Source organism: Mustelus asterias, chromosome 14 (assembly GCF_964213995.1).
Source record: "Mustelus asterias chromosome 14, sMusAst1.hap1.1, whole genome shotgun sequence".
Taxonomy (NCBI): Eukaryota; Metazoa; Chordata; class Chondrichthyes; order Carcharhiniformes; family Triakidae; genus Mustelus; species Mustelus asterias.
The window spans coordinates 11740021-11753243 of NC_135814.1; the positions used below are offsets into that span (position 1 = coordinate 11740021).

Genomic DNA, 13223 nt, shown 5'->3' on the forward strand with positions numbered 1-13223 from the left:
GCCTAATAGTTAACTCCTGCCCCAATTAGTTGTGTTCCTGTGAATGCAAGCCAGGACATCGGAATAAATTCTTGATCTTCTTTGAAGAGTAACATTGGGATCATTAAAGTTCAGATGGTGCCCCAGTTTAACACCTTCCTCCGGGTGCCCCGGTTTCTTCCCACAGTCTGAAAAACGTGCTGGTTAGGTGCATTGGCCATGCTAAATTCTTCCTCGGTGTACCCAAACAGCCACTGGACTGTGGCAACAAGGGGATTTTCACAGTCACTTCATTGTAGCGTCCATGTCAGACTACTTGTGACACTAATAAATAAACTTTAAACTCATCCCAAATACGCCATCTCTGACACTGTGGCACTCCCTCAGTACTCCATTGGAGTGCCAGGTTAGATTATGAGCTCGAGTCCAAGCACAGAGCTTGAACCATCAGCTCTTCCTCTGTATTTTACATTTAAAGCTAGCCATGGAATTTTGGGGGAATCCACAATTTTAGTCATAAAGCCTAATCACCCTTCTCAGAGAAAGAGGAGGTCAAGTTTTGCCCCCTCTCTAGTCGGGCCATCCACGTACTCAATGAGAAGTTCCTCCTGAATATCCAACCCTCTAATACTTTGGCTGTCCCAGTCAATGTTAGGAAAATTAAAATCTCCGACTATTACCACCCTATTTTTCTTGGAGCTATCTGTAATCTCCTTACATATTTGCTCCTCAATTTCCCGCTGACGATTTGGGGGCCTATAGTACAACCCTATTAAAGTGATTTCCCCCTTCTTATTTCTCAGTTCTACCTATATAGACTCAGTGGCCGAACCCTCGGACATATCCCCTCTCAGTACGGCCGTGATGCTTTCCCTAATCAAAAGTGCAACTCCCCCTCCTCTCTTACCTCCTGCTCCATCTTTTCTATAGCATCTGTACCCTGGAACATTGAGCTGCCAGTCCTGCCCCTCCCTTAGCCATGTTTCAGTAATTGCTATCATATCCCAGTCCCACGTACCCATCAATGCCCCGAGTTCATCACTGCTGCCTCACAGCGCCAGGGACCCGAGTCCAATTCCAGCCTCGGGTCACTGTCTGTGTGGAGTTTGCACATTCTCTCCGTGTCTGCGTGGGTTTCCTCTGGGTGCTCCAGTTTCCTCCCATAGTCCAAAGATGTGCGAGATGTTTGGCCATGTTGAATTGACTCTAGTATCAGCGGGATTAGCAGGGTAAATACGTGGGGTTACGGGAAGATGGCCTGGGTGGGATATTTGTTGGTGCATGCTCTATGGGCCGAGTGGCCTCCTTCTGCACTATAGGGATTCTATCAACTTCTATGAACTGTTAGATGTCTATTTGCATGTTTATCTGTGTGATGATACTGTGCCTTTAAGAAAATTATTATATTATGTGTCTTGTTGGGGGGGGCGGTATGTTTAAATTTCAACTCTGGTTTACCTGGTGCCAATCTGTCTGCAAACCAGGCAGCTCCATGCTGAGAATTCAGGAGAATAATTGATCCTGGACAATGGGGTCATTGTTTTAATCGAAGCAAATGCATTTTTGTTGATTTTTGGTTTTCCCCCTGGGGTTTCAGTGTAGGGTTTGATTAGATTGATTGACAAGAGATCATGTGAAAGGGAGGAGCTAAAAGCACTTCAGTTTTCTGCTTGATCCCAAAAGAAGCCAAGGTATGTTTTTTCTCTCTCTTTGGAGGCTGCTGGTTGAGTGTCAGAAGACAGGTGTCTCTATCTCTTTATTAAGAGATGTTCAAAGGCTCTAGGTTGTTAACAAGTAAAAGCATGTAAGCCTTTGTTGTTTGCCAACTGGTTTTGAAGAGGAATTTAAATCTACGAGGAATATTGCTTAAATTGAACTAATGGAGATAGGTTAACAGTTAAGAATTGTACCATGTTCAAGTATTTCAACTGGTAAAAGTTAAGCTAATTCATTCATTATATTGAAACTGTATTGTTAAAATAAAGTTTGTTTTGTTAAAAACCTCCTAGTGGGTCAATAGAACCACCTTATCCTCACACTAATGCCAAAATAAAAATATATAGTTCGGGTCTAGTCTAACTTCATAATCATAGAATCCCTACAGTGCAGAAGGAGGCCATTCAGCACATTGAGTCTGCACTGACTCTCTGACAGAGCATCTTACCCAGGTCCTATTCCTGTAACCCCACACATTTGCCCCACTAATCCCTCTGACCTACACATCTTGGGATGCTAAGGGGCAATTTAGCATGGCCAATCCACCTAACCAACACGTCTTTCGGATTGTGGGAGGAAACTGGAGCACCCGGAGGAAACTCACAGGGAGAACATGCAAACGCCACACAGACAGTGACCCAAGGCTGAAATTGAACCCAGGTTCCTGGCGTTGTAAGGCAGCAGTGCTAATCACTGTGCCTCCCCTGGAAATGTTTTATCCGATGGAATAAAAAGTGCAGGTTTGGGTGAAGAAATATTGACCAGCAGTGAAATTTAAAATAACCCACCTTTCCTGATTTTATCCTGGGTGCCAGTTCTTCCTCTGCCTCTGGACACTTTGGAGATTGGGGGTCCTCTTCCTTTTTTAAGACATTGCTCAGGTGGCAGCCGCAGCAATAGCTGACAATTCCCAATCCCTGGTGTTCTGCCTCTACTTACCTCCCCCATCCCGGCTTCAAGCTACTAATTGGGTGGCAGAGCCACCTTAGGATCACTAAGGTCCCAGCCCAATGCAAACCCCACCACCATTGCCCATCCCTAGTTGCCCTTGTTTAGAGGGCAAGTTGAGAGTCAACCACATTGCTGTAGCCAGACCAAGTAAAGACGGCAGATTTCCTTCCCTAAAGGACATTTGTGAATCAGATGGGTTTTTCTGACAATCGACAATAGTTTTATGGTCATCAATTTTATTGAATTCAAATTCCACCATCTGCCGTGGCAGGATTCGAACCCGGGTCCTAGGACATTAGCTGAGTTTCTGGATTGATAGTCGAGTGATTATTCCACTCGGCCATTACCTCCTCTAACTGGATAGATCCTTCAAAGAGCTGGCACGGCCTCAATGGGCTGAATGGCCTTCTAGTCTGCTGGACTGATTATTTTACATCAAACCCTTGCTGACGGTGCTTCCTCTTGTTAATTTCAGAGGTTTCTGCCATCCTGGAAGCCGGGACATCTTTGACGTATAACTTCCACGAATCTCACGGAATTGGCAAGAATGTCAGCACCCACCTATCCGCCATCTACTCCGACATGACGCTGTCGCGGGAGAACATCGAGTTCAGTTTTCGGACTACGCACACTCCCAGCATGCTGCTTTATGCAGACTCCTATTATCAGGAACATCTGGCAGTTGTGGTGTGCAGCAATGGTGAGTAAAGACACATTTTGAATGGTTAATTGAGCCATGCCTGTGGAATGCCAAGAGAAAATATTCAGACTTCTGTTTTAACTTGTGGACATTAACTTGTGGACATAACAGCTGCGAGCAGACTCCAACAAAAAGAATCGGGATGGCATGGTGGCACAGTAGGGGTGGCACTGCTGCCTCATAGCGCCAGGGACCCGGGTTCAATGCTGGCCTCGGGTCACTGTCTGTGCGGAGTTTGCACGTTCTCTCCGTGTCTGCGTGGGTTTCCTCCGGTTTCCTCCCACAGTCCAAAGATGTGTGAGTTAGGTGGATTGGCCATGCTAAATTGACCCTAGTGTCAGGGCATTGGAGAGTTAATACGTGGTGCTATGGGAATAGGGTGGGATTGTGGTCATTGCAGACTTGATGGGCTGAATGGCCTCCTTCTGCACTGTAAGGATTCTATGAATCATTCATTGACTCTCGAAGTGCCTTGGGATATCCTGAGGAGGTGAAAGTGCTTCTTTAATGCAGGGTCTTGATGACTATCAGAGATCACATTGCAGGATGCAGGAGACTGGGTGAGTGAGAGTGAGAATTTTTGTTTGTGCAGTGATGCGAATATGGGAAATGACAATTACCCAGTAATCTGCAAATTCTACGTCGAACAATATGCACACGTAAATGAAAAGTGACAAGCAGTGAATGAGGGCTGATAGGACTTAGAGCTAACTAGTAATTCTACCAGTGGGGAAATCCTGTCATGCGAAAAGAATAGATAGCAAATTATCAGTTACAGAAAAAGACAGAGAAAAAAAAATTATTCCTGGAACCATCCAGGAGAAAGCAGTCCACTTAATTGGCTCTGCATCCATCACCCTTAAAAAGCATTCACTCTTTCTACCATCAGCACACTGTGACTGTCATGTGTACCATCTACACAATGCAGTCAACTTGATCACACTCGGCATGGTGGCACTAGTTAGCACTGCTGCCTCACGGTGACAGGGACCCGGGTTCAATTCCGGCCTTGGGTCACTGTCTGCGTGGGGGCCCATGACTGTGTGGGTTTCCTCCGGGTGCTCCGGTTTCCACCCACAAGTCCGAAAGACGTGCTGGTCAGGGGTGTTGGCCACGCTGAATTCCCTCTCTGTACCTGAACAGGCGCCGGATTGTGGCGACGAGAGGATTTTCACAGAACACTTCATTGCAGTGTTAATGTAAGCCTACTTGTGACACATAAAACAACTTTAAATTCTAAGCATCCCAAACCATTACCTCTACGAGCCAGAAGAACAAGGGCAGCACATGGATGGAATCACCACCCACTGCAAGCCACCCCCCCGCCCCCCCCCCGCCGACCAGCCCACGCACCATCCTGATTGGGAAATATATTGTCAGTCTTTGACTGTCGCTGGGTCAAAATCCTGGAACTGCCTCCCCAGCAACACTTTGGGTATACCTACCCTGCATGCTTTGCAGTGATTCTGAGATGAATCTTTGGTTGGTCCATTAGGAGCAGAGACAGTAGAAATTATCGCAGGGAATGAGGAGAGGGCCCGGACATTGAACAAATATTTTGTGTCTGTCTTCACAGTGGAAAGCACAAGTTTCATTTCAGAAATAAACGGTAAATTAGAGGCTAAAATGATTGAGAAAATGAGGGAATTTATTATCAGTAGTGATAAAGGGCAGGATTTTCCAGCCATGTTCGCCCCGAAACCGGAAAATCACGACCGAGCTCAACGGACCTTTCCAGCGTCCGCCCCTCACCCGCTACGATTCCTGTGGTGGGCAGAACAGGAAAATTCGCCCCAGAGTGTGGGATTTTCCAGTCATGCCTGCCTAGAAATTCCTAATGAGGTCAACGGACCTTTAAATGATCTGTCAAATGTTTCGTCCCGCCCGAGAAGATTCCCACGGCGGGCGGGACCAGAATATTTACCCCAACGTATTGGAGACGTAGAATCATAGAATCCCTACAGTGCAGAAGGAGGCCATTCAGCCCATCGAGGCTGCACCGACCACAATCCCACCCAGGCGCTATCCCAATAACCCATGTATTTACCCTGCTAATCCGCCTGACACTAAGGTGCAATTTAGCATGGCCAATCCACCTAACTAGCATATCTTTCGGACTGTGGGTCGAAAGCAGAGCACACGGAGGAAACCCACGCGGACACGGGGAGAATGTGCAGACTCCACACAGACAGTCACCCAAGCCGGGAATCGAACATGGACTAAGATGCGATAAGTCCCTGAGGCCTGATGGCCTACACTCTAGGGTTGGTGGATGCGCTGGCTGTGATTCCCAGAGTTCATTGGATTCAGGAATGGTTCCCATCACGTTGGAAGTTGGCAACTACCATACTGCCTTTCAGGAAAGGAGGGAGAGAGAAAAAAGTGAATTACAGGCCAGTTACTCTGTCATTAGTTATTGAGAAAATATTGGAATTTATTACTAAAGAAATCATCAACAATGCACGAGGAAAAGCAAAGTAAAATTAAACCAAGTTGATATGGTTTTATTAACTAGCATAGTAGATAAAGGAGAGCCAGTAGATGTAGTATACTTATAATTCCAAAGGACTTTCCGTAAGGTGCCACTGAAGAGGTTAATTGGGAAGATAAGTGTGCATGGAATTGGAGGTAATATATTAGCACAGTTAGAGGATTGGTTAAGAGATAGGAAGCAGAGAGTGGGACTTTTTCAAGTTGGCAGGTGGTGAATAGTGGAGTACCACAAGGGTAATTGTTGGGACCACAGCTATTTACAATCTATATGAATGACTTAGATGAGTAGGCAGCGAGTGAGTTTTGAAGAATGAGAGGTGATCTCATTGATACCTACAAGATTCTGAAGGGACTTGATCGAATCGATGCTGAGAGATTGTTTCTGTCGGTTGGAAGGTCTAAAACATAGGGACACAGGATAAGGGGCCAATTATTTATTTATTTATTAGTGTCACAAGTAGGCTTATATTAACACTGCAATGAAGTCACTGTGAAATCCCCTGATTGCCACACTCTGGTGCCTGTTCGGGTACACTGAGGGAGAATTTAGCATAGCTAATGCACCTGACCAGCATGTCTTTTGGACTGTGGGAGGAAACCGGAGCACCCGGAGAAAACCCACGCAGACATAGGGAGAACGTGCAAACTCCACACAGACAATGACCCAACCCGGGAATTGGACCCTTGCCCCTGGCGCTGTGATGCAGCAGTGCTAATCACTGTGCCACTGTGCGACTGTGATGAAGGGAGATTTCTTCACTCAAAAGATTGTGGATCTTTGGAATTCTGTACCCCAGAGGGTTGTGATGGAGGTTTACAAGATTAGGAGTGGCATGGACAGAGTGGATAGTCAGGTGCTCTTTCCTAGGATAGAAAAGTCAAGTACTAGGAGGACACAGGTTTAAGGTGCATGGAGAAAAGCTTCGAGGAGATGTGCGAGGCAATTCTTTTTACATAGATGGTGGTCAATGTCTGGAATGCGCTGCCTGGGGAAGTGGTGGGAGCCTCTGTGATAGCGGCATTTAAGGGGCGACTAGACGAATACGTGAATAGGATGGGAATGGAAGGATATGGACTCCATAAGTGCATACGGTTTTATTTTAGGCAGGCATCCTGATTGACGCAGACTTGGAGGGCCGAAGGGCCTGTTCCTGTGCTGTACTTTTCTTTGTCCTTTGTGAATGCTCCATCGTTGAATACATTTAAGGCTGGAACAGTGGGCTCTTTGGTCTCTTAGGACGAAAGGGGTGTGGGGAACAGGCAGGGGGAGTTGAAGCCTAAGATCAGCCATGATTGTACTGAATGGCGAAGCATCTCAAAGAGCCGTACGTCTACTCCTCCTCTTATTTCTGGTGTTCTTGTGATTTAAGAAGGCAGCTCAAGGACAGTTCGGGATGGGCAATAAATTCTGGCCTCGCCAACGATGCCTATAACCCACAAATGAATTTTTTAAAAAGATATTAAAGAAAGACGAGGCTGAATTTCAAAAGCTGAAAGATGTCAAGATTCAGAAAGAAGAAACAAAATGAAAAATCTCCCAGCAAATAAGGATGAGGAAGTTAATAAAAGCTGGCTATATATGACAAGAAGAACCGGACAGATTGTAAAATCAAAGGGACATTAATACCTGGAGGCAAAGCTACAAGATACTACAAGTAACGGCACCTACAAGAGCCAATGATGGATTGGCCTTGATATCTGAGGGAAAGTAAATCAAACAGTGGTCTGAACCCTGGAAAGAAAGTTATAGGCCTGACAGGTAGGGGAAACTGCAGATTACAAGAGACCAATAAACTATAAACAAGACCTTTTGAACTTAACAAACTAAAAGAAAGATATAAAGAAGGTGGAAACTGAACAGGAACAGCAGTCGGAGGAGGGTGGGGGAAACATTGCTGAAAGCAGAGTCAACTCGGTTATACAAAAAATGACAGGAGGAGTTAACTGAGACAGGAAATAAATAAATGGGTAGAAATTACCATTCGAAGAAACACAGAAACAGATAAATTTATTAGACATTATTAACTAATGTCACAAGTAGGCTTACATTAATACTGCAATGAAGTTACTTTGAAAATCCCCTCGTCACCACACTCTGGTGCCTGTTTGGGTACACTTAGCATGGCCAATGCACCGAGCCAGCATATCTTTTAGACAGCGGGAGGAAAATGGAGCACCCGGAGGGAACCCTCGCAGACATGGAGAGAATGTACAGACTCTGCACAGACAGTGACCCAAGCGGGGAATTGAACCTGGGTCCTTGGAGCTCTGGGGTAGCAGTGCTGACCACTGCACCACCATGATTTGCCCAATCTGCATGTTGATTAAAGTTACCTGTGATTACTGTGATATATTTTTGGCCAATAACGAATATTGAGCGACTTTCTTAAGGGAGATCATTTGGATCCTGGCATAGATTGGGCAGTCTGATGACATCAGTGTTTTCCATGAGATTGATGGTTTGAAAAATGTGTTCACCACTCTTCGTCTCATCATGCACATCATTGGCTTTTTCTGGTTTGCCAATCAACTCATGCATTTGTTTCCAACAGGACACAGGATGATCATTCTTATTGCTTGAGGGTACCCATTGTGTGTGGCATCATTGGCTCACTGCATGGTTCTTTGTTGCTGCATCAGTGTTTGTTGGAGTGTACGACAGCTGCCAATAGTAATTTTTGCCATGAGCCCTCCAAAGTTGGTGAAAAACTTGGCATTTTCTTGGTGCGTGGAAGTCCACAGTCTTGACATGCCTTGCTAGGTTGGGGTGTGTGATAATTGTGCCAACAATTGTGGTTGTACTTAGGACCTGTAAACTTTGTTGACTTACATCCATCATTGTGTAGCTCTTGGAAGCCATACATTTTGGGCTAATCTGGTGGATCTTTCTGGAATGCTTCCATGGGAGTGAATGTGATCCATTAGTTCAACAATTCTGTCTGCTAGTGCTGCACTTGAAAAAATCACAGTACGTAGTCTTTTCTCTGCAGTTGCTTATGAAGGGGTCTATGGATTCTGTCGGATGTTGTCGAAATGCCGTTTGGGCAGCATGGTGGCACAGTGGTTAGCACTGCTGCCTCACAGCGCCATCGACTCGGGTTCGATACCTGGCTTGGGTCACTGTGTGGAGTTTGGACGTTCTCCTCGTGTCTGCGTGGGTGTCCTCCAGGTGCTCCAGTTTCTTCCCACAGTCCAACAGATGTGCGGGTTAGGTGGATTGGCTATGCTAAATTGCCCCTGAGTGTCAGGAGGGCTAGATGGGGTGGATGCATGGGGTTGTGCGGCTAGGGCCTGGGTGGGATTGTGATCAGTGTGGACTCGATGGGCTGAATGGCCTCCTTCCGCACTGTAGGATTCTGTGATTCTATGAACTCTAGCCGATGAATGCAGAAGTTTAACCTGAAACGTCCTTCCAATGTAGTCTATATCTTTTGGGGATCCTTTAGTTGTTCTTCTGTTCATCTGGACATGCTCAATCTGTGTACACCCTCATTCCCAATTGTGAGGCGAATTTCTCTGGCTTGCTGCTTTGGTTCGCGCATTCCTGAATCAAGGATCCGTAGATCTGTACACTGTTTAAAAATGTTAAATTTGGATATTAGGTCAACTGCTTCCCAATTCAAACTGGTGAATTCTGTGGATGTTCTGATGATATCCCTTTGAAATTCCTTCTTCTGTGGAATCCATTGCTGTAGCTGCTTTTGCGTGTTTTTCTGAAGCTCTGCCCAAGAAGGTGAGTTGTGGCAGGAATGCACCATGGAGTAATGACATCATTGCTTCTTATTCAGTTTTTGGCTCAGCAACTTCTGGAACTGTCCATTATAAGCACAACCTTCTCTAGTCTGATTTTTAATATATTTTTTTGCTAACCCTTCCTTGTTCACGAAAAATCCGGCTCACACCCTGGCTGCTTGCCTTTTTAAACAGAGTTAACTTGGTGCGGGTCCTCTTGATGTGCTGTCCCATCCAAGAAACTGACAGACTATCTGCTGCAATCTCACCATGAGCGATTTGTCTTTTCACCAGCTCCTTGCTTTGGTACGAGCTCAAACTTGAACCTTCAAAGCTTTTCTTCACAATTCCCGTGCTACATTCACAACATTCCCCATTGCTTCAACTCTCTTGCAGTCTGACCAAAACATCGAGGGCCTTTTCATGCCATGCAGTCAATTCTAATCACCATCACTTTGCATTATCATTATTAAATACCATGGCTTAATTTACTGTGCAAGACACAAGGCACCAATTGCTCATAAGGGATTGGGTAAGCACATTGTGTGTTCATTTATTAAGACAATGCAATTGAGAACAGATAGATATAGGTATACAGCTTGAAGTCAGCAGAGCTGCATGTGTGTGCTTTGCTCAAAGCAAAAGTGAAACTGAGGCTCGATTAACTATTATTATTCAACTAGAAAGAGTGCAGAAAAGATTTACTAGGATGCTACCAGGACTTGATGGTTTGAGTTATAAGGAGAGGCTGGATAGACTGGGAATTTTTTTCCTGGAGCGTAGGAGACTTTGGGGTGATCTTATAGAGGTCTATAAAATAATGAGGGGCATAGATCAGCTAGATAATCAATATCTTTTCCCAAAGGTAGGGGAGACTAAAACCAAAGGGCATAGGTTTAAGGTGAGAGGGGAGAGATACAAAAGGGTCCAGAGGGGCAATTATTTCACACAGAGGGTAGTGGGTGTCTGAAACGAGCTGCCAGAAACAGTAGTAGGGGCGGGTACAATTTTGTCTTTTAAAAAGCACTTGGACAGTTACGTGGGTAAGATGGGAATAGAGGGATATGGGCCAAATGCGGGCAATTGGGACTAGCTTAGTGGTGAAAACTGGGCCGCATGGACAAGTTGGGCCAAAAGGCCTGTTTCCATGCTGTAAACCTCTATGACTCTATGGGTGGAATTTTACAGGTACGTCTGCCCGAAGTTTGTACGAACCCACCCGAGGCCAACGGAGAATGCCATTCTCCGAGTCTTGCCTGCCCCCGAATCGGGGTGGGCGTGCCGGTAAAATTCTGGCCTATGATTACATGACACATTTCCCTTCCAATGATATCATGCTGATATCTCTTAAAAACATGTTACATCAGAGTTCTTACCTACAACCTGCTTTTCAAGGTCTCACTCAAATGCTTATCCTTGGTGTACAAACTCAATTTGGCCACCAGCTCATACCATATTCTGCAACCTACCCTTTCCTTCTCCCCTATGTACTGTATGCACGATATGTTTTGTCTGTATAGCGTGCAAGAAACAATCCTTTTCACTGTAGATTTGTAGATTCACCAATTCATGTGACAATAATAAATCAAATCAATTCAATAAACCATAAACCATCCCTAACAGCACAGTGGGTGTACCTGCACCACAACAGACTGCGTACGTTCACCACCACCTTCTCAAAGGGATGGACACAAAATTCTGATCTTTCCAGATTCCCACATTCCATGAACAAATAAAAGAATACGGGTAGGATTCTCCCCCAGAAATTATAAGTTTTGAACTCATGTAAAAACTGGAGTAAATCCCGTTGGATTTTTTCAGCGGGATTTTCAAAATGAATCTCCCACAGTCTGTCCACTGCAGAGTGCACGAGCGTGAATCTCACGAAAAATCAGTGGACGGGGCCTACTCCCGTTGGAGAGGCTGGTGGCATAGCGCTGAGCGGGCCACTGCGCGTGCGTCAATCAGTCAGCGCAGCGATCGGTGCATGCGCACTGGCCCGCATTGATGGTCTCCCGATTGCTGGCCAGCCCCACGACCCCGCATTGCTACCCCTCCGACCCCCTCATTCCCCTCATCGCTAGCCCCCCGGACGTTTCCAGGCCAGCCTTGAATCCCCCTGCTGTCCCAATCTCCCCCCCCCCCCACCACCCACCCACTGGCAGGCATCCCTGACCCCAGGCCCACCAGCAACCCTATCTCCCCACTCAATCCCCGGCAGGCCGAGACCTCCACCTCAGTGTCCAGCCCCGATCGCTTGCCTCTCTCTCTGTCACTGCTGAGTGCAAAGTGGCAGCGGTACCTCCCACCTGTTTCCCCCCCCCCCCCAGAGCTCCTGCACCATTAGGCCCTGCCCTCTCTAGGCCCACCCCCTTGGCACTGCCAATTTGCCCATTGGGCAGTGCCATGGTGTCAGGCTGGTACTGCCAAGCTGGCAATGCCCAAGGAGCATCCACCACTCACCCCCAACCTCCTGGGGGGGTCTCGATGACCCCCCCCTTCACTCCAGCGGGGTCGGCCCACCAGCTCCCCGTAAGTGGGGAACTATTGCAAACCCCGCTGGAATGAAACACTCCTGGTGGGGACGGAGAAGCTCGGGGGCTGGATTAGCATATGATTCGTGGGTCCCGGGCCTGCTAATCATATGCTAATTCTACTTTACATAATTTATACAGCTCCACGCCGATTTCTGGCACGGAGCTGACAGCGCCAGAAGTCCAGCCCCCGGAGAATCACGGAGGCCGTGGCACCCAGCGGGGAGCCAGCAAAATGGCCTCCGCTTGAGTCTCCCGGCCCACTGTGCCGCTTTTGCAGTGCAGCCGACTGGGAGAATCGCCCACTACGCTTTTCAGTTTGGGTAACCAGCTAATGTAATGATCGGTAATGACATCCCCTGGCTGTGTTTCAGTTAAACTTCCTAGCTCTGGGGCAGTGAGCCCAAGTCCCAGTATGGCTTATTACTATGCTAGACGGTGCATACATGCACTAATCCACTGGGGGTATTGTTTTCTTTTTTTTTACCTTTGCTTGTTGCTTCAGTGAAAGTCTCGGGGAAAATTATGTTTACGGTGTAAGGAACACTTGGTGAGGCACCAATTAATTCCTCATGCATTTTGTACTATTTGCTGAGTAGAAACTGGAGGGTATACCTGCTGAATGATTTCTGCAATCAAATATATGTTGGTTCTTTCACCTTTGTTGAATGACTGTAAATATTCCAAGGATGTTAAATTGATACCCAAATATTTATGGATTGAAATTGTACCCATCCATAATTAATGTGTAGATCTTTGCTGAGATGTGCTGTTTATAAGAGGATATTAGTGTCTGTCCCAGCAGAGACTGGTATTCTGCAAGGAACAGCCCATTGATAAAAATGCCAAGAGTATTCTGTGTCTGGTATCTGAACAATGAATTAAAACAGACCGGCATCATTTTTCAGCTGAGCAGCTTGGGAACAGTGCAACTTTTCTTCATGATTGGATGAGATCAGAAGCTCAGTAATGACATTTTTTTAATTTGTGAAGGAGCTACTGGGCGCTGTGTTGTGGGGAAATTTAAAGGTGGCCAATTATGTCTTAACTTAGACAGTTCAAAACTCGCAAGGGAAATATCTCACAAGTGCAAAGACGTAACAAAATGTATTCAATAT

General features: G+C 46.2%; 1 protein-coding gene across 1 annotated transcript in view; it reads left to right on the forward strand.

Annotated features, from left to right (window-relative positions):
* The window catches only part of LOC144504122 (contactin-associated protein-like 5), an 824359-nt gene that overhangs the window by 644562 nt on the left and 166574 nt on the right, over positions 1 to 13223 (forward strand). Inside the window, exon 23 of the mRNA XM_078229298.1 lies at positions 3122 to 3346. Within this exon, the coding sequence (XP_078085424.1) occupies positions 3122 to 3346 (225 nt within the window). The remainder of the gene's footprint in view (positions 1 to 3121; positions 3347 to 13223) is intronic.